The sequence below is a fragment of the Chaetomium fimeti genome (assembly GCF_033439085.1).
Source record: "Chaetomium fimeti strain CBS 168.71 chromosome Unknown B0H64scaffold_9, whole genome shotgun sequence".
Lineage (NCBI taxonomy): Eukaryota > Fungi > Ascomycota > Sordariomycetes > Sordariales > Chaetomiaceae > Chaetomium > Chaetomium fimeti.
The window spans coordinates 812,586-831,024 of record NW_026944337.1 but is presented as its reverse complement, the minus strand read 5'-3'; the positions used below and the strand labels follow the sequence as shown (position 1 = coordinate 831,024).

Below are 18,439 nucleotides of genomic sequence, written 5' to 3'. Positions count from 1 at the left end.
GGTTGGAAGCCAGGCCACAGGGCACAGGTTGGAACCCAGGGCACCCAGTGGAAGCCAGGCTACAGGTTGGAACCCAGGGCACCCAGTGGAAGCCAGGCCACAGGTTGGAACCTAGGGCACAGGGCACAGGTCGAAGCCAGGCCACAGGTTGGAAGCTAGGCCACAGGGCACCCAGTGGAAGCCAGGGCACAGGTTGGAACCCAGGGCACCCAGTGGAAGCCAGGCCACAGGTTGGAAGCCAGGGCACCCAGTGGAAGCCAGGCCACAGGTTGGAACCCAGGGCACCCAGTGGAAGCCAGGCCACAGGTTAGAACCCAGGGCACAGGGCACAGGTCGAAGCCAGGCCACAGGTTGGAACCCAGGGCACCCAGTGGAAGCCAGGGTACAGGGTACCCAGGGCACCCAGTACCTAGAAGCCAAGGCACAGGGCACAGTTCGAACCCAGGGCACAGGTTGGAAGCCAGGGCACAGGGCACAGTTCGAACCCAGGGCACAGGTCAAACCCAGGGCACAGGTTAAACCCAGGGTATAGGTTAGAAGCTAGAGCACCCAGTAGAAGCCACAGGTCGAGCCTGGCATACCAAATAGAAACTAGCATATCTATATAGTATAAATACCAGTTGCAACCTCGGAATTTAGTTGTAAATTCGGAAGTTAAGTCGGGAGTTACAAGCTTAGAAATCCAGGAGGTATTTCGAGGGTTAGGGGTATATAAAATATTGGTAAATGCAATCACGTGCTTAAAAACCGACCTGAATCAACCAGCCCGCGAAGCGGGCTGCCCACCCCTAGTGCGATAGTAGTTGGCATTATTGGTATATGCATGTGACGAACCTGTCTCTGGACCCGTCCTGTTAGGGTTCAGTATCGGTCGAAGGTATTCTCTCAAGGGTGCTTAGGTTCGGTGCAGCCAAAGGGTGCACAACAAAGACTTGTCTCAACAGTAGGCTCTCGAGCTTGTAGCGAACTGTAGTTGTGATTGCTAACTGGAGAACTCCCAGAGCTCTCCAGAACGAGTGACTATATACTATCTACATCCTCAGGTACCTCTGTACCTGGATCGAAGAATATTCTCATGATCCTGCGATCCGTCCTGGATCATTAGATCGCTTCTCGATCCAATGATCCACTCCTGATTGGTCACTCCTGGATCGCGGCCAGAGCTCACGATCCAGCTCTCATTGGAGAAGGCCATTCCTTGCTGATTGGCTCGGGGCACTGCCAGCGTGCCCCGCCGGGCCGTCTGCATGCGACCATATCCGTGACATAAGTACCGAAATAATACCAGGGACCTAGATTCCAGGGCTAAATAGAACCTAGGAGGTACTTCAACCACTAGATTTAGGGCTGTAGGCTACCCTAGGGAAGACAGTTAACCTACATCGATAGGTGGTGGATTTCAACCGACAAACCGGGGCCTCCCGCACCTAACAACAACTATTTCAGAAGATTGAAAAGGCCTTCGATCAACTAGATAGTAATTTGGCTATCCGGGAGGCCGAAAACGAAGCCCTACGTGCACAGTTAGAAGCTGTCAAGCCAAAGAAACGGAAGAGGGTAGATACCAACCCAAACGAACTGTTTGCGAACGTTACAGCCGTTCGCAAGGCACAGATTGCAGCCGGGTCGGTAGAAGTAAACCAGGTGGATAGTTCAGAAGATAGGGATTCCAGTGATGGTAATAGTTGTATTGTTGTAGCCACAAATAGTCGAAGATAGTAGGAATTCCATAAGTTGGTGGTTGCTGTCTGACTGAAAATGGCGAAAAGTGGGGGGTGGCGACAAGTGGGGGGTGCGACTTACAAAGTCAGCTTCCGGCAACCACTGACTACCTAATTACAAATTACTTAGAGATGCAATTGCGATCTCGCCCGCACTTACCGATTCCCTTTGCTTACAAAGTCAGCTTCCGGCAACCACTGACTTTGTTTTCGGCCGAACGCCCGGTCAAAGGGCCAATATATAAGACATGACCCTTTACTCCCCTAGGCCTTCACAACAATCAAATCAATTCGTTCTATCATCGTCTTCAACCAACCACCACACATAAACCCAGAACTAGAACAACATGGTCAAGATCGCAATTGCAGGTGGCGGCGGAAGTAGGTATCGAGTGTCCAGCGGCAAAACACATGACTGATCGTTTGTAGGTCTTGGACAGGAGGTCATTGATGTTCTCGTCGCTACCAAGAAGCATGATATCATCATCCTGTCGCGTCGAGTAGGTACCAAAGATTGCCAATCTAATGCCACAGCTAACCTCGTTCACTACCTATTCAGGATGCGCCAGCCGAGAAGAGCGACTCCGCCGTAACCTGGACCAAGACAAACTACTCCGTGGACGAACTTACAAGCATCTTGCAAGGCGTCAACGTCGTCATCTCGTTCTTCTCTCCATCTAACGATCAGGCTGAAGCCGAGCGAGCTCAGAAAGCCCTCATCGATGCGTCCATCAAGGCTGGCGTGAAACGTTTCGCACCCAGCGAGTGGGTTACGAAGGGCGGGTACGAGAACATGGCCGGGTACGCCTACAAGGCCAAGACACGCCGTTACCTCGAGGACATCAACAAAGATGGAAAGGTTCTTGAATACTGTCTCTTCCAACCCGGGCTCTTCAGCAACTACCTCACTTTTCCACATCAAACCTACAAGCACATCACACCGATTGAGATGGTCTTCGACTTTCAGAATCGAAGAGCACTCATCCGAGACGGCGGCGAAGATGACCACATAGTCTTGACGACGGCTCAGGATGTCGCAAATGTAGTTGCCCGCGCTGTCGAGTTCGAGGGCGAATGGCCTGTTGAGGGTGGTATGCGGGGCTCCAGATTGTCCGTTCGCGAACTCGTTGTTCTTGGAGAGAAGATACGTGGTAAGCAGCCTATTCACTCTTTAACCATTACTTTCTTCGTGGTAGGTACTTACCTATAGTTGCCGCACAGGAGGACCCTTTGACGTTGAAAAACTGAAGATGGAGGACCTGCGAAGCGGGAATTGCACGAGCTCATGGCTTCCCGTAGCCGGGCATCCTTCGATTGCACCTGAAGACAAGGAAGCGGCAGCGAAGATGATTACCGCTGGCATGTTGTTGATGATCGGGACACAATCTTTTGATTGCGGCGACGAGTGGAACCGACTTCTGCCGGACTACAAGTTCACGTCTGCGGAGGAGTTCTTGGCGCGTGTATGGAAAGAGGGTAAATGGTAGCCGTTGCGGGTCGGTAATCCATACAGCGGGAGAGAAAGCTACCTATTGATATTGTATAATGAGTTGCTCGTTTCAGATTCCAATTATGACCACATATGCTATGTACGTGACAGTCGTGGCAACGGATGCGACCCGGGGACCTCGGGCGCTAAACGCCACGTACTCCTGCCACGAAAAAGATCCTAAACCTTAGGTAGTTAACATCGTTATTCATCGGTAAAGTCCTGCTACCACCAATGTATTGTAGCCAAGGTCGGACGACGAGGTTCAACACACACAAAGCAAGGCCAGTGCTCGGCAGCAGGCTCAGAGCCCCAGCCTGGCCTTCACGAAAAGATAAAACGGCGCACGCGGACGGACGGCGCAAGGGCGTAACTACCTACCTTACCTAAGCATGCATTGCGGTACCATATCATCTCAACTACACCGATTGCGACAGATTAGGGGCCGTCCTTACGACAATTATTAGAACTATCTCTAGGGGGGGCGGGTTACTCGGCCTACTTACCTACCTAGGTACTAGGCATACAGCAGGAACGTCTAGACGGCTCGCTTGTCTATATCTTGTGACCTCTGTATCCATTTCGGCGCGGGGTGGACTTGCAGTACAGCCCTTCCCGCTAAGAGCATAAAAGAGTTCTCTACAGAGTAAATCTAAAGCTGGGGTGCCAATCGCCCATGTTGGTCACGTCTTCCTTAGCTAAAGCGAGCCTGTCGTCCCGCTCGCCACGCTCCCTCTTGCGATTCTCCCTCCACATGAGACCGGCCATGGCGGTGGCGCAAAGGGCACCCAACCACATCATGCCGAGGGCGACGCCGTAGCCGGTCTTGTAAGTCGGCGCCTCCGTCTTGATGAAGATGAAAGCGCCGATGATGCCGGCAATGTTCCCGATCATGACCTGCGCCGAGGCGCCGAACGAGCGCTTCCAGTGGCCCGAGAGGTTGTTCTGCAGCCAGGCAAGGCACATCGGTGTGATCATGTAGGCGCCGCCAAAGACGAGGAAGACGCCAGCGAACTTGTAGTTGCGCGACTTTCCCTCCTGGGCCAGGAGCATGGCGTAGCCGATGGTGGACAGAGAGGCGCCGCCGAGAATGAAGCTGAAGCGGTGCTTAAGGCGGTCCGAGGCCCACGCGCCGATGATCATCATGCCACCGGCGAAGACGTAGACGGGGATGGTGCGGACCTGCGCTTCTTGGGCCTCCCACTGAAACTCGAGTAGAATTGTAGGCAGGAAGAATGTGCCCGACAGGCCGGCAACTGATACGCCCATGTACATGAAGGCGGCGAGCCAGATCTTGTAGTCGCGGACGATACGGTTGAAGGCGAACCTGTTGAGCGTGTCCATGCGGCACACGTCACCCACGTCGGAGGCCATGCGCTTGCGGAGGAGCTCCTTCTCCTCGGCGTTAAGGTAGCGCGTCTGCTCCGGCCAGTCGATGATGAGAAAGGAGGCGATGATAGCGAGGAACGACGTGATGGCGCCCTCGATGATGAAGATCCATCGCCATGCGGCCATCTGTGGGGTGCCGAGGTTGGCAATCGCGTAGGCGAGCAAGCCACCAAAGGCGCCCGCAACTACCGTGCTGCAGAAAAAGAAAGACATGCGTTTCTGGTACTCGTGGCGCTTGTAGTACATGGAGGTGACGTAAACAATGCCCGGCAAGACGCCAGCCTCGAAGACGCCGAGGAGGACGCGCAGTGCGACGAGGGCGGCGTATGAGTGGACAAAGCCCATGCACATGTTGATGATGCCCCAGGAAAACATCAACGATGAAATGTAGAGCGAGGGCCGGACCTTCTTGATGATCATGTTGGAGGGTACCTCGAGGAGGATGTACGACGCGTAGTAGGCCTGGCGCCCGGTCAGTTCAGCCAGACGGCTCATCTTCAGCGCTCCCAAGGGAGCAGTCATGACGGATGAGGAGAAGGTGGAGGGCATACGAAAAGAGCGACATTGAAGCGGCTGCCCTCGTCGAGGTGTAGCTCCTGAGTCAGTCCCTGGATCGAGGCATTGCTGATGTTGATGCGGTCCAAAAATGCCATCAAGTAAATGGTGAAGAAGACAGGAAATATGATCAAGTCGAGCTTCATGACCAACCTACCCTCGGCCTTGGTATCGATTGGCGCATTGAACGTGGCGGAGCTCGACGACTCGTGTGGCGAGACTGCGGGGAGACCGTTCGCGCCCCCTTCGGCGTGCGGACCTTTCCCACGGGATGACATGGCAACTCGCGGGATGGACGCTGTCAATAGCAGGTGTAGCTGAATGGATGTGCGTAGTGGTAAGTTTAGCAGTCGTCAGAATCACGGTATTAAGAGATCCCTCCAGCTTCGTCCTCCCCGCAACGTCACCTCGCGTTAGAGGAAAGCGATCGGCACCGTTGCTCGTATACTGTGTAGGTAGTGCAAGCTACACGTGTACACTGATTTCCAGTTCTGGGGTGATCTACGTTCGGACCCAGTTACGTACGGACGTCGTACCCACCACAGGCCGGTCTTCGCCGTTGGCCCGTTCTGAAGGGGAAGCTGCTTTACAGCTCTGCTTTATCACCACCAAAGAAAAGCCTTCAAATCGCAGTTTGTGGTCATAACCTGATAGTTTCCTTCCATTTTTTAGACCAACCCCCCCAACGTGCTATCACCATCGGCGGCGTTGGTTCAGGTAGTTGCATGGAGGCATGTGCAGTCCGAAGGCTATCCTGTGATACACATCTCCAACCTATCCCTGTGTCGGTGATTTCGTACACTTTCTACTCTTATAGTTCCCAGGGCAGTCTTGAAATGCAACTGGGTTAGATATTGCATATAATCTTTTAGTACTAGGCACTACGTACACTATTCTTACAACTCATTCATCGTCAGATCGTAACGTACTCGACATCACCCCTACTACCTTGATCCCTCCTCCCGTCCTTCCTTACCCCTCGCACAAGAACCATCACCGCCCCCAACAACACCAACTGCACCGCCGCCGTCGCAATCAAAATCGCCGCAAACACGACCGGCTTATCCAGAACCAACCGCACCCCCTGCCGCGGCGGTCTCCCCCGCACCAAAACCTTGGGATTCGTACGCGCCGCAGCCGCCACCGTCCCGATCGCAAAGCGCGAGAGCATGCGCGCCATGGCGGGCGCACTGTTGTTCTGCGCCTGGCCAAACTCCAGCCCCAGGGTGTACGACGCGAACTGGTTCAGCCCGGCACGCGCGGGGTCTGACGAGGGCGCTCTCTGCCCGGAGAGGGCGATGGCCTGGGCGGCGACGGCCGCGGTGGTGGGGGAGAAGGAGAACGGGCCTGCGTTGGGCTGCGTCGGTTGCACGGTGATGTTGCATTCGTAGTAGAAGAAGGGGGACTTGGGGTGGACGAATTCGGCGTCGGCGACGGGAAGTCCGGCGTGTGGTTCTACTGCGTAGACGGTGCTGCAGCCGGGGCCGCAGGTGCCGGTGCTGTTGGCCCCCGAATCGCGGAGGACGGGCGTGGTGAGATAGGTGATTGCTTCGTCGTTTACCCCTGAGGCTGGGAACAGCACTGTCTTTTTGTCGCCGTCGGTGTGTTGTACCTCGATGATGCTGGCGTTGAGGTTGAACGTGTGAGGGGGTGTCCGGCATGTTGCTGATGATCGGACGTGCTGATCCGAGTATAATGAGAGAAAGTTCGAGTCTTGTGACCCCGGGACGGGTGCCGAGTTTGCGAAGACGAACTCCCAGTGGCTCTCGGCATCCCAGAAAGCATAAGGATACCGCGCGACGGGCGCGTCGGTCATCACCTCGGTTGGCAGTGTCGAGTACTCGTAAGTGGTGCCGGTATCACCGAGGATGTGAGCAGCTAGTGACTGCGGGCGTGCGCCGTCATTAAACCTGCCAACCCGGGCGAAACGGGTCATATCTGGGATGGCAACATCACCGATAGCGGAGTCTGGATAGATCTCCTCGATCCCGGGCTCAGCTTTGAAGGTAAGGCTGACTGCGGCGATACCAACTTGGGTTGCCTAAGAGTTGGTTAGAATGGTGTGTCAGGGAGGGTGGGCCGCAATAGACGTTGGCTTACAAGATTTAGCAATAACCATATAGCACATGCAAACTTGAGGATGGGAGCCGGCGTCCGAATTAAGAGTCCAAGCAGCGCGACGAAGCTGTGTACTTCGATCTAAGCCATGTCAGCCTTTTGTCTGCCATCCATCCAAGTGACGTCCTCGACACTCACCTCTTTAACTTGGACACGGCGTTTGTCGACAAACCAGCGCCTAGCATATAGCGCAATGTGTCTCAGTGACGCTGCGCTGTTGAGCCCAAGCGTTAAGCTAAGAGCCACCACGAGGGCATCAAAAATCGACTTCTGTCCCGAAGTTAAGGTACGGTCTTGGTGTAGACGAATGATAACGTAGAAGAGAACCGCGAGAATAGAAGTGCCTAGCAATCGTAACAGTCCAACAATGAGGAATCCGGTTGAACGTCCTCCCTGAACAAACGTGTCGCCTCCCGGGCCGGTTGCGTCGTCTTCCTTGCCGTCACCGTGCATCGGGGAATGAACGTTGGGGCCCCCCATGCTGTCAGAAACTTCGCGTGTGTGACACTGTGCGATCAAAATAAGGTTCGGAACGCATGATTTATAATGTCGCACAAAGGGGCGGCCAGCTTGTCGACTGGCTTCCGCCGCCTATGACGACCATTGCGGCTGAGTTTCATAATTACATCACAGCAGTCGGACTTCGGACTCGGACTCTTCCAAGCTCTCTGACTGGCGGCTGGTGGCCGCTCTCGCATTCGCCTAATCTGCCGCGAGCTTACCGCACAAGCGCAAACCTTCCCCTCCGCGCCTGCTTAATAAAACCCCTGAATTTCGGCTGTGCTTGACAAACTTGCATCATGGTCGACGGCCTTACCTTCAGGCAGACAAGTACCAGCCCTGCCATTATCCACTGTTACGAAGTACTTTACGGGGTACTTGCGTTGAGAGCTTCAGCGGCGATTGCATCAGCTCTAATATGTTAAAAGATAGGGGACTCAAGAACCATTCTGCAGTTCATTTTTGTTCAGGGTTCGGCCGCAGCCAGAGTGGCGGGCCAAGACCATCCTTTACCTGAAGTCTGTTGCGATTCCCTCGCCATCCTGCCTTCAAGTTATTCAGCGAGTGCTAGGAGTTATCCTGCGCAAATGCAGACGATCATAGTAAGAGTGATTTCGCGGTGGCCGCCATTGTCATGCCCTAAATGTCCCCTATGATAGGTACCTAACTTAAACAAAAGAGGACATATCCGGCGTTTCTTTTTCACATCAAGTGACGGATGTTGAAATAGAGTTTGGTGAACCATGGTCCAGAATACGAGGTGTGTACGACCTAATACTGTTAATGTGGTTTTAACACTCTGATAGCGAAAAACAGGTGCTACATGGGTATGGATTCGGCTTTTGGCGTCATGCTACATGCTGAAGGCTTCTCGCCACCCCTCCCACCAAGGAGAGCAGAAACAACACTTTCTTGCGATGGCTAATATTACCCGGAAGTATATGCTAGAATAATCTTTGAGTGCCTGAGTAACATCAGATTCCATTGTTTATCCGCACCCAAACATCCCTGATTTCGAATGGGACTGTCCCATATTAACCATAATCGCGATTCGAGTAGACGCGTAGGGGGCAGGTGTTCACGAAGATTAATGCCATCAATTACATCCAATAGGTGAATGAGGCCCGTGTCCGTACATGTGTGTATTCAGAAATACAGTCCACCCCTGGTTTGTTCGCTCGCGCGTGACTGGAAGACCGGGGTCCCTGTCAAAATTTCCAACTCAACGGCAAGACGGTGCACTTCTGAACAGAAAAAAGACCCGGACCGGGAGAGTCTTCTTGAATGATTCTGAATATCGCATTTTCTTCTATTTTAAACGGTTGCTGGGCTGTTGACGTAGGGGTTTTCAACTTTTGGACCAGGGCCCCTGTTTAAGGTTTCGAACTAGAGGGTGGGAACAGACAGCGAGTTCCACTTTCCTCTTTTCTTCATTTTTTGTTAATAGGTACCTATCATCGTCTTGACTCACCTTTTACAGGGACCAGACCTCACACCTCCCCTTGTCTAATATTATTATTCTCTACTGCCGCGTTTGCCCATCTTTTCACACCTTCGCTGCCTTGGGGCCTCGTGATAAGGAGCGAGAGAACGGTGATCAGTAATTCAAACCATTAGGCAGCCATCTTCGGGTTTCCTAGACCAATGGCGTCTGCAGCTGAAGGACTTGACGCTGCATGTCAGCTCGACGACGAAGACCCACGACGAACCACTGCCGAGTCCCACCAAACTCGGGCGATCCCCCCGGACCTCCTCTGTATCAAGCTCCGCGATTCGCGCGTCTCCGCGCCTTGGCTTTGGATGGGTGGAGAACTCTCACGTCAGATACCGGGGTACTAAGGTACCGTCTGGAGAAGAGGTATAAGGCTATGTGCTTAGACGGTCGGGCCGCTATGGAGTCAGCAACATCCCTCATCGTCTTGCGGGGCACTTAGCCCGTGGTTTCTGTTTGCTTTTGTCTGTCTATTTGAGTGCTTGGCGGTTAGAGATAGCAGTATGGATAAGGAAAAGGACAAACGCAGTCTTTATGACGAGGCGTTAGACCGCTTCCGCAAAGACTCGGCCGAGCGCTATACAAGCACCAAGGACGCCGAGTTGCTGAGGGAGTTTCTCCGCGAGAGGGCGACCCCTGAGGAGACGAAGCGTGCCGCCGAAGCCCTGCAGGGCGATGCGGGCAAGAAGTGGGGAGGTCGCAAGGCCGGCGACGTTGAGATCCCCGAGTCGTGGATCGCCAACATCATGGGCAACATCGAGAACTTCGTGGCCGCGGGCGACTTCCTCACCAAGAACGCCCCCGAGAGCGTCGGCATGGCCTGGTATGCCATTAAGCTCACCTTGACGGCTATCCACAGCAATTACGATCTCTACACCTTCTTTGGCACCGGCCTGAGCGATGTTAGCGAGATCATGATCATCGTGCGCCACTATGATCGGCTATACGATGAGAGGTCCAAGCCGCAGTGGAAGCCGAGCCCTCTGGTCGAGAAGTTGTTCCAGGACGTCATCGGCGCCTACGCTGCCGTGCTTGACTTCTGTTTTGCCATCAAGCGTCACCTGACCGCAGGTTCCCTCACACGTATTAAGCACTCCTTCAAAGATTTCTTCGGCCTTTCGAAGGCCAACTTTGAAGATAAGCTGAACACCGTTGCCGCCCAGAAGAAGAAGGTCCTCGAGGAGAGCCACGGTGCCTTCCAGGACAAGACGCTCACACAACTGGACAGCGTGTCCACCGTCTTGGCCGGCATCGAAGGGACAGTGCGGCACATCCAGGACTTCCAGGACACCCAGAGGAAGTTGCACGAGGACGCTATGGCGAGATTTGACGTCTTGCTGAAGGGGCTGGATGACATTCGGGCGTCGACCAAGCGCAAGACCCAGTGGGACTATGCTGTGCAAGACTTCCAGACCTACCAAGAGGCCTTGGATCCACTAAAAGGTTCTTTCCGGCTTCTCGGAGACACCATCGACGCGGTGTACCCCGGCACTTGCGAGTGGGTGTTTGAGGATAGGCTCTACGAGCAGTGGGTGGGCGCAGCAGACAACGCCATGCTCTGCATTACCGGGTCAGAAGGTTAGCCCCCCCACCCCTTGCCTGTTGGTCTACCCAGGATCACCGTTCTAACCTGCCTTAGGATCTGGCAAGTCATATGTCGTGGCATCCATCGCCAACCGCATCAACCGCACGCCTGATCCCGACGAGGCCCTCTTGTACGTTGCATGCAGCGGCTCAACGACTAGTGCCGGGCTCGGCAGCAACCAATCGTACACGGCAGATAGTATCTGCCGGACCTTGCTATCCCAACTTTACGATTTCGCCGTGCAGGGCGAAGACAATGTGGGCCTGTTGGAGACCTGCAACGGCATCTTTAAGAAGGCGAAAGCCAAAGTCAGCGGCCTGCCGGCTCACATGCGATCCGAGAGCGATGGCCTGCCGGAGTTTGCCGATGGTTTCACGCGGCTTGCTGCTCTCCTCAACAAGAAGTTGGTTCTTGTTCTGGACGGCCTCGACGGAAACACGCTAGAGGACAAAGACCAGGATGAGCTTCTGCGGAAAGTACGTAACCTCATGACAGCCATGGCCGAAAAGGCAGGGCTTGGAATGCGCCTTCTCGTCGGGTGCGGTTCGTCATCCAAGTTCTTCAACGACCTGGCTCCGGACGCATGCATCGACGTCCAGCTTCACAACGGGGGTGACATCGAGTTGGTTCTCACGGATGCACTCAAGGATGTTCCGGGCTTGTCGGCAGCCGAACAAGAAGCGGCGAAGGTAGCCATCCTGGAGAAGGCCGGCTCCCGATTCCTCTACGTTCGGGATACCGCCATCCCGTTCATGCTCGAGCCCTTCCAGCGACCTTTGTCGAAGCGGCTCGAGACTCTCCCAGACGGGATCAGCGACGTGTACAAGAAAGCACTGAGCAAGATGAGCCCAAATTATTTGGATCTCCTTCGCACGGCTCTTACCTGGACACTTCTTGCTCCCGAATTCCCCGGATACCCCCATGCCAGAGAGATCATGGATGCTTTCCAGGGAACGTATGACTTTCCCGCTGAGGTGGGACTTGAAGACGGTGTGGAGGCCGAGTTCCCTGTGGCATCCCGTCTGGAGCTGGAGCAGCTCCGAGCGGCAACCGACCCGTTCTTGCGACTGATCCCGGAGAACGATGGCAGGGTTTGGGTGTTTGAGTCCGACACGGTCGCCGTTTGTGACTACTTTTTGAAGAATAGTGAGGACGTCCAACCCGAGGTGGAAGAGCACGAGCACGTTTGTGCGCGATGCGGGTCTGCCGAGTCACCAGCCACGCAGCTGTACATCGACCCCAAGCAAGGGAATCTTCAGATGGCGCTGACTTGCTTGCGGCACTTGAACAACCCCCTGTTTCAGCAAAGGGCGGGTTTGAGAACCGCCGGCGAGCAGCCGGAGGAGCAAGGTGATGCCGATACTGAAGACGCGAGCGCGGCAGGTGTCACATCAACGGGTGAGAACGGGGACCCGGAGCCCATGGATGTAGAGGCGGAAGACGAGGCGGACGGCGAGAAAGAGCATGTGACGACTGTGGACGATTACCTTCAAGAAGCCCAGGATGGCTACGCCACGGAAGACTCCGTCGATGACGAGGACGTCATCAAACCTCACTACCTCGATGAGGACCCAGAGGACGCCAACGCGTCTGGCCAGGGAAGTGAGGACGAAGGTCCCACACGTGTTCGGTACGAAATTCAGTACTGGCCCTGGCATTTGGCCAAGGCGGAGGCCTTCTGGCCCGCCGAGGAACGAGAGAACAACGAAGACTGGGCAGCCCTGATGAAAGAGTTGGACAAGTTCGTGTTCGACACCCCCGAGGTATTTGCCGCTTGGCAGGGAAAGTACCCCGAGAAGGAGGATGAATATGACCTCTTTCGTGTCGCCGGTGGGCCGCACAAGGCGTTGCACGTTGCCGCGTATCTGGGCCTGACCACCTGGACGAGGCACCTCCTCGATCGCGGAGAGAAGTTGGACGAGCTCTCGGAAGGGTACAGCCCTCTCCAAGCAGCTGCGTGTTCCGAGACAACGCTTGATACGGTGAAGATGTTGTTGAATGAAGGAGCTGACGTCAACGCCGAGAACGGGGTGGAGCGCAGTGCGTTCCATCTCTGGCTGATCCGCGGCGACATCACGCTGGAGGGTGTCCAGATGCTCCTGGACCATGGTGCTGATGTGAAGGTCCCCTGCACGAGAGTCAGTTACAGTGCACTGCAGTATTTTGCCAACAGGGGAGAAGATCCCGCCATCCTCGACCTCTTGCTGGCGCAGGGGGCGGACATCAATGCAGTCCATCCCGGGGACGACTGGCTGATGCCGCCTCTTCATGTCCTGCTGATGAGACGAGATGTGCCCGAGCAGCTGCTGGACGCTTTTATCAAGCACAACGCCGACACCAATTCGGAGAACGCGGCTTCCGCCCGGCCTTTACAGATGATCTCTACCAACGGTCAGCTCGAGAATCTCAAGATCCTGCTGAAGTCGGACAAGCTTGAGATTGACGACACAGATTTCCACGGCACCACTGCCGTGCACGAAGCCGCCTTTTTCAACTACAGCAAGTGCGTGGACGCACTACTCGGGCGGGGCGCGGACCCGGACATCACAGACAAGCTCAACCGCGTCGCCCTGCACACGGCCGCGCGGAAGGGCTTTGCTAACAGCGTCCGCGTCCTCCTCAAGTACACCAAACAGGCCAACCTCCACGACAAGCAGGGCTGGACGCCGCTCTTTTGCGCGTGCCTCAGCAAGGACCAAGAATCCGCCCTGCTGATCCTCGATGCCCTCCTCGCGCTCAACCTTCCCCTCTCCGAGATCAACATCACCACCCGCTCAGGGCGCACCGTGCTGCGCCAAGCGGCCGACCACGGCTTCACGACGGTAGTCACGCGGCTCCTCGAGCTGGGGGCGGCAGAAACAACAACAACAACAACAACAACAACGACCGACACCCCCTCCCCCCCACCGACCCCCAACCCCGCCCTCCTCCTCGACACACCCGACACCAAAAAAGGCATGACCCCCCTCCACCGCGCCGCCGCCAACGGCCACGCCACCTGCGTCCACCTCCTCCTCACCGCCGGCGCCAACCCCTCCCTCCCCGACACCCACTCCCACACCCCCCTCGCCCTCGCCCACCAACAATGGGCCATCAACACCAAAACCACCGCCTACGAAGACATCCTCACCCAGCTCATCGACGCCGCCCCGGCCGCCGCCGCCGCCGACGCCGACCTCGTCGCCGTGTGCGCCGCCAACGGCAGCGTGTCCCTGCTGGAGCGCCTGTGGCGGCTGCACGCCGATCTGAACAGGCCCGACCGGTACGGGTGGACGCCGCTGGCGCTGGCGCGGCAGTTTGGGCGCGGGGAGGCCGAGGGGTTCCTGAAGCGGCAGGCGGCGTGGGCGAACCTGTTGCCGGGGCGGTGGGAGACGGGGTTTCCGGGGACGACGCCGTTGGGGGCGGGGAGTGTGGCAGAGGGGGGGAGGAGGGTGGTGCATACGAGTGGGAAGCGGGTTTGTGTGTCGGCGGATCGGCCGCTGCCGGCGGGGTTGGAGAGGTATTATTTTGAGGTTTCTTTGTTCGGGGAGGTGGGGGCTGTGGAGGGGGGGAAGGAGTGGCCTGAGATGGCGGTGGGGTTTTGTACGCTGGGTGGTGCGGCGTTGGAGTTTCCGGGTTGGTGGGCGGCGAGTGACAGTCCGTCGACGGCGAGATCGTGGGGATATCATTCGGATACGGGGGGGGTGTATTCGTCGGTGGAGGATAGGGAAGATTTTGTGGAGGTTACAATTGATGAGTTGAAGTATCGGGTTGGGGATACGGTTGGGGCTGGGGTCGATTTGGCCAAAGGAGAGATCTGGTTCACTCGGAATGGAGTACGGTTGGAGAGTGTGTTGAAGGGGGTTGAGGGACGCTTGTTCCCCGTTGTAGGGTTGCATGATGGGGTGTCCTTTGAGACGAATTTTGGGAGGGAAGGAGATGGGGAATTCAAGTGGAAAGTCGAAATTGGAGAGAAGAAGGTGCAGGAAACGAAGGGAAAAAAGGACAGCGCGGTGACGGAGGTCGTTCTACTCGGTGGCAAACCAGAGGACGATGAGAAGCAGGCGACCGTTCAAGTCACGAGCGAGGTAGTCATGGTTAGCTAGTTTGCCCGTTGATGCGATGGAGTGAAGATACATTGTGGTCGCTGGTCCAAATCAACACCGTCGACGGCGGCAAACTGTTCTCCGTGTACCCTAACCCTAACTTCCAACTTCTCTTCTCCCAGCTCTTGCCAAGCCTCGCAATGGTTGCCAATTCTGTCCGTGTTCCTGAGCAATGGGAGAGAACGGTTCTCTTTCTTACAGACGCCCTAGAATAAATAAAAAGAAATTCTCAAACACTTGTAGTTTCGATTCCATACCCGTTAACCTCTTCTGTACAGCGTACTTTGACCCCTCCCGGCTGGAACCGCGCAAAAAGGCAGCCCAAAAAGATAATTTGGGTCAGGTGACCCATTTTCTCGATCCACCCAGGGGTCGAACCTGGAACCTCCTGATTTACTTGTTCGTAGTCAGACGCTCTGCCATTGAGCCAGCGGACCTCTGTGTCTGCCATCCTTTTGATGTTGCATTGGGTTGCGGAGGAGCTGGTTAAATTGAAGGGAGGAAACTGTCGCGACATCGAAATAATGTTGATCTGGAAGTCCACTTTTCTGGCTTTGCGCCTCAGGTACGTTGTTGTTCCTTCCTACTTGGGTATGCAGGTGTTTCTTGCCTCGCGCAGAGGTCTCGCGTTCCTTCCTTCGCCTTGGCTGTGAGTGAGCCCAACGCGATAACTGCATACCGTTTACGGATGGGTCATGGTACCAACCTCGTGCATCGCCTCGACATCGCCCACGCCCGAGTTCCAACCTAATTCTTCATTCGGTTTGGACCCCGACACACGACAACCGAGAAGCTGCAGGCTCCACAAACGAAACCATCACGACGCTGCGATGCCAGGCAACCCGTCTTCACCCCTCCCGTTCAGCTCTTGTCGCATTCCACGCTCCAGAGTGGGGTTTTTATTTCCATTTAAAGAAAACGACGGATACTCTTTCCATCCATATTATCAATGGTACAACCCTGTGTTATCACGATCGCAAGCCCCCAACCCGGCGGGACCCTAACCATCCAAAGAAACCCCAGAATCTCCATGTTTATTTTTACCTCGTATTTCTGTTGGCCATCCATGCCAAGAACATGCCAAAAAAAAAGAGCATCAAGGAAGTGACATGAACAACTCCAACAGCAGCTCATAGTTCGGCGACCCCAACCCAGTCGCCGCATCCCACCCCTCAATGGCACGGAACCCATGGCGAGGTTCACACCCAGTATTCTCTCCATGCGCCACATCATCAAACACATCAGGGTGCTGATACAAGACCGGGTTGATGAACCCCACCGGCCCCTTCCCCGCTAACAGCCTCTCATTGTTCACCATGGCAATCATGGACGCCACAATAGGCGTAGCCGCCGACGTCCCATGGACCCGCCTGAACTCCCCGTTCAGCGCGATCAGGTAGTCGGTGGCAAGCGCCGAGATGTCCGGCACGCCGCGCCCCTGGGGATCAAAGCGATCGGTGATGTTGCGGCAGTGCAGCTGACGCTTCTCCAACTCGAGGTACGAGGTGGTGACGCCGGTCTGGTAGTCCGGCGCCGGGAAGACGCTGCTGAACCCGCCCGTGGAACTGGTGTTCGGCTTCACGTAGACGGTTTCCCGTTGGGGTGCGGTGGAGTTGGTGGTCGAGTTGAGGTTCTTCATGGTGCCGCCCACGGCGGTGACCCAGGGGCATGAGGCCGGGAAGGAGACGTGGAAGGGGCGGTCGGGCCCGTCCGTGGCGGGATCGTCGCACGCTGTGTGGCGACCTGCTGTGCCCTCGTCGCCCGTGCCCGCGATGATGGTGATGCCCATGAGGCCGAGCTTGAGGTACTCGTCGCACTGTCGGCGGAGGTAGTCCTGGGGGAAGCCGGCTTCGGCCCAGGCGTACGAGACGGAGATCACCTTGGGCGGGGTGTGGGTGCCGCAGTCGAGCTGGTGGTATCCATCATCGGGGGCGAGGGGGTTGGGCCACTGGGGATCGAGCTCCGGGTCGAGTTGGTCACAGTAGTAGTCGTCGTATGCCGCGAGCATGTTGTTGAGGTTGCCCGCGACGTATTTGTCGCCGACTTGGATGTTCATGACGGGCTGCGGCCACGTGAGAGCCATGGCATACTGGAAGTCGAGGTTGGGCTCGACATGATGGTAGATGCTCTTGAATGTCTCGCTGTCGAGGTGGCCGCCATCGATCCGTTGCATCACAGGCCGGGCTCCAGTGAGTTGGGGCTCAAAGGTGTCAAAGTACTGGTCGAGGTCTTTGGCGAGCCAGGCGACGGCAGCGGGCTGGTAGATGCCAAAGCTGTTGTTGGGGTGGGTGGGGTAGGTGGCGTTGCGGGAGGGAATCTGATACCACTCTCGGATGCATTGGGCTGTGTTGAACTGGTTGCAGTCCATCTGCCGCTGCCTCTTTGACAACCTGGCGTGGCGACCAAAGTTGCTGACGGGGATAGGGGGACCGACATGGTCGTCAATCTTCAGCAGTGAGGGCACGGCCGGGTCTTGGACAGGGAACACGGTTGGGATGATGAAGTCGATGGACTCCAGGAGGTTCTCTGGGACCTGGTACTCTAGGCATGCCACGCTGGTCTCGCCGCTGGCCTTGTGCGTGTAGGTGAAGTATTCGGTGTCAAGCCATGCCTCCAAGGCACGGACGGTGATGTTGAAATCGACTCTGCAGAGGCACGGAGAAAGACGAATCTGAGCGCGGGGTAGGTTGGCTTCTTCCTCAACCCAGTCGAGGACGGCCTTGATCTCGTCTCTGGGGAGGGCGAAGGCCCGAGTGACGTCTAAGGCGGACCAGTAGCGACCGAACGTCGAGCTTGACGGGTCGGACAATGAGACGAGGGCGTCGACGGCCTCCTCGGTTGACCTCTCGGCCAGGTCGATTTGGACAGGAACGATCAGGTCCGGGTCGGCCCTTGGCCCCCGGTCCCACTCATTGTGCTCAGGAGGTGCTCGCTTGTGGATGGCCGTCAAGGTCCACGGGGAAGCCGAAGCTGCGAGGAGAGCCTCGCCAAAAAGCAAGGCGCATAGGAACAGTGCCCGATGAGGAGACATGGTAAAAGGCCGACGAATCGCCGCGGAGAATACGACTCACAGACGTGAGGGCGGGAGGGGAGTGGACAGGTGATGTGGTGCAAGCGGTGGGATAATTATATTGTGGCACAAAAGCAGCCCGCTCAGGGAATCCTACATCCAGCTGAATGCATTGTCGATCTTGATGTCGGAATAATGACTGGCCGCTGTACAGCCTCGGCTGACAGTGACTCTCGCCCTGTTTGCATTTATTTGCATTGCTTACGGCTGAAGCGGACTGGTTTTGGGGCAGCTCAGGCAGGAACGTGGCGCTGGGAGTGAAGCACCATACCATCGAATGTAGAATTAATCTACATTGCAGATCTTGGAACTTCGCCTCAACCATTGACATCCCCGGATTTCCCCACACTCCCCCCTTTTAAGCAACTTCGGTGTAACTCGGAGGCTGGGCACGTCCAGGAACCAACACCGACAAACACCGACAAAATGTCAGA

The 18,439-nt window shown here is 56.1% G+C and overlaps 5 protein-coding genes and 1 non-coding gene across 6 annotated transcripts; 2 read left to right on the top strand and 4 right to left on the bottom strand.

The window, feature by feature from the left end:
* The first annotated feature begins 1,883 nt into the window (after positions 1–1,883).
* Positions 1,884–3,251, top strand: B0H64DRAFT_409694 (uncharacterized protein). The gene is made up of 4 exons (XM_062804731.1): positions 1,884–2,102; positions 2,151–2,221; positions 2,281–2,872; positions 2,943–3,251. The coding sequence occupies exons 1-4, from the start codon at positions 2,069–2,071 to the stop codon at positions 3,206–3,208; spliced, it is 963 nt and encodes a 320-aa protein (XP_062655174.1). The 5' UTR covers positions 1,884–2,068; the 3' UTR covers positions 3,209–3,251.
* A 355-nt stretch (positions 3,252–3,606) lies between these two features.
* Positions 3,607–5,432, bottom strand: B0H64DRAFT_427168 (major facilitator superfamily domain-containing protein; the record flags this gene model as incomplete). The annotated part of the gene is made up of 3 exons (XM_062805771.1): positions 3,607–3,660; positions 3,721–5,061; positions 5,151–5,432. The coding sequence occupies 2 exons, from the start codon at positions 5,430–5,432 to the stop codon at positions 3,850–3,852; spliced, it is 1,494 nt and encodes a 497-aa protein (XP_062655173.1). The 3' UTR covers positions 3,607–3,660; positions 3,721–3,849.
* Positions 5,433–6,067: 635 nt separating this feature from the next.
* B0H64DRAFT_330271 (uncharacterized protein) lies at positions 6,068–7,725 on the bottom strand (the record flags this gene model as incomplete). Its single annotated transcript, XM_062800928.1, has 3 exons — positions 6,068–7,185; positions 7,255–7,339; positions 7,411–7,725. The coding sequence occupies 3 exons, from the start codon at positions 7,723–7,725 to the stop codon at positions 6,068–6,070; spliced, it is 1,518 nt and encodes a 505-aa protein (XP_062655172.1).
* Positions 7,726–9,768: 2,043 nt separating this feature from the next.
* Positions 9,769–14,949, top strand: B0H64DRAFT_427166 (ankyrin repeat-containing domain protein; the record flags this gene model as incomplete). Its single annotated transcript, XM_062805770.1, has 5 exons — positions 9,769–10,336; positions 10,523–10,843; positions 10,905–11,330; positions 11,520–14,505; positions 14,552–14,949. 5 exons carry the CDS (start codon positions 9,769–9,771, stop codon positions 14,589–14,591), a joined length of 4,341 nt encoding a protein of 1,446 aa, XP_062655171.1. The 3' UTR covers positions 14,592–14,949.
* Positions 14,950–15,292: 343 nt separating this feature from the next.
* On the bottom strand, positions 15,293–15,372 carry B0H64DRAFT_t154. The gene has a single exon. It is a non-coding gene; the product is annotated as a tRNA-Arg (tRNA).
* A 395-nt stretch (positions 15,373–15,767) lies between these two features.
* On the bottom strand, positions 15,768–18,183 carry B0H64DRAFT_435951 (peptidase S8/S53 domain-containing protein). The gene has a single exon (XM_062806162.1). The coding sequence runs from the start codon at positions 17,964–17,966 to the stop codon at positions 16,032–16,034; it is 1,935 nt and encodes a 644-aa protein (XP_062655170.1). The 5' UTR covers positions 17,967–18,183; the 3' UTR covers positions 15,768–16,031.
* Positions 18,184–18,439: the final 256 nt, after the last annotated feature.

What these genes read in the sequence shown, in the direction of transcription:
- B0H64DRAFT_409694 (XM_062804731.1), top strand. Translation starts at nt 2,069, where the DNA reads ATGGTCAAGATCGCAATTGCAGGTGGCGGCGGAA. An exon ending in TCATCATCCTGTCGCGTCGA is followed by an intron (nt 2,222 to 2,280) that starts GTAGGTACCAAA and finishes CTACCTATTCAG; the next exon opens with GATGCGCCAGCCGAGAAGAG. An exon ending in TCTTGGAGAGAAGATACGTG is followed by an intron (nt 2,873 to 2,942) that starts GTAAGCAGCCTA and finishes GTTGCCGCACAG; the next exon opens with GAGGACCCTTTGACGTTGAA.
- B0H64DRAFT_435951 (XM_062806162.1), bottom strand. Translation starts at nt 17,966, where the DNA reads ATGTCTCCTCATCGGGCACTGTTCCTATGCGCCTTGCTTTTTGGCGAG.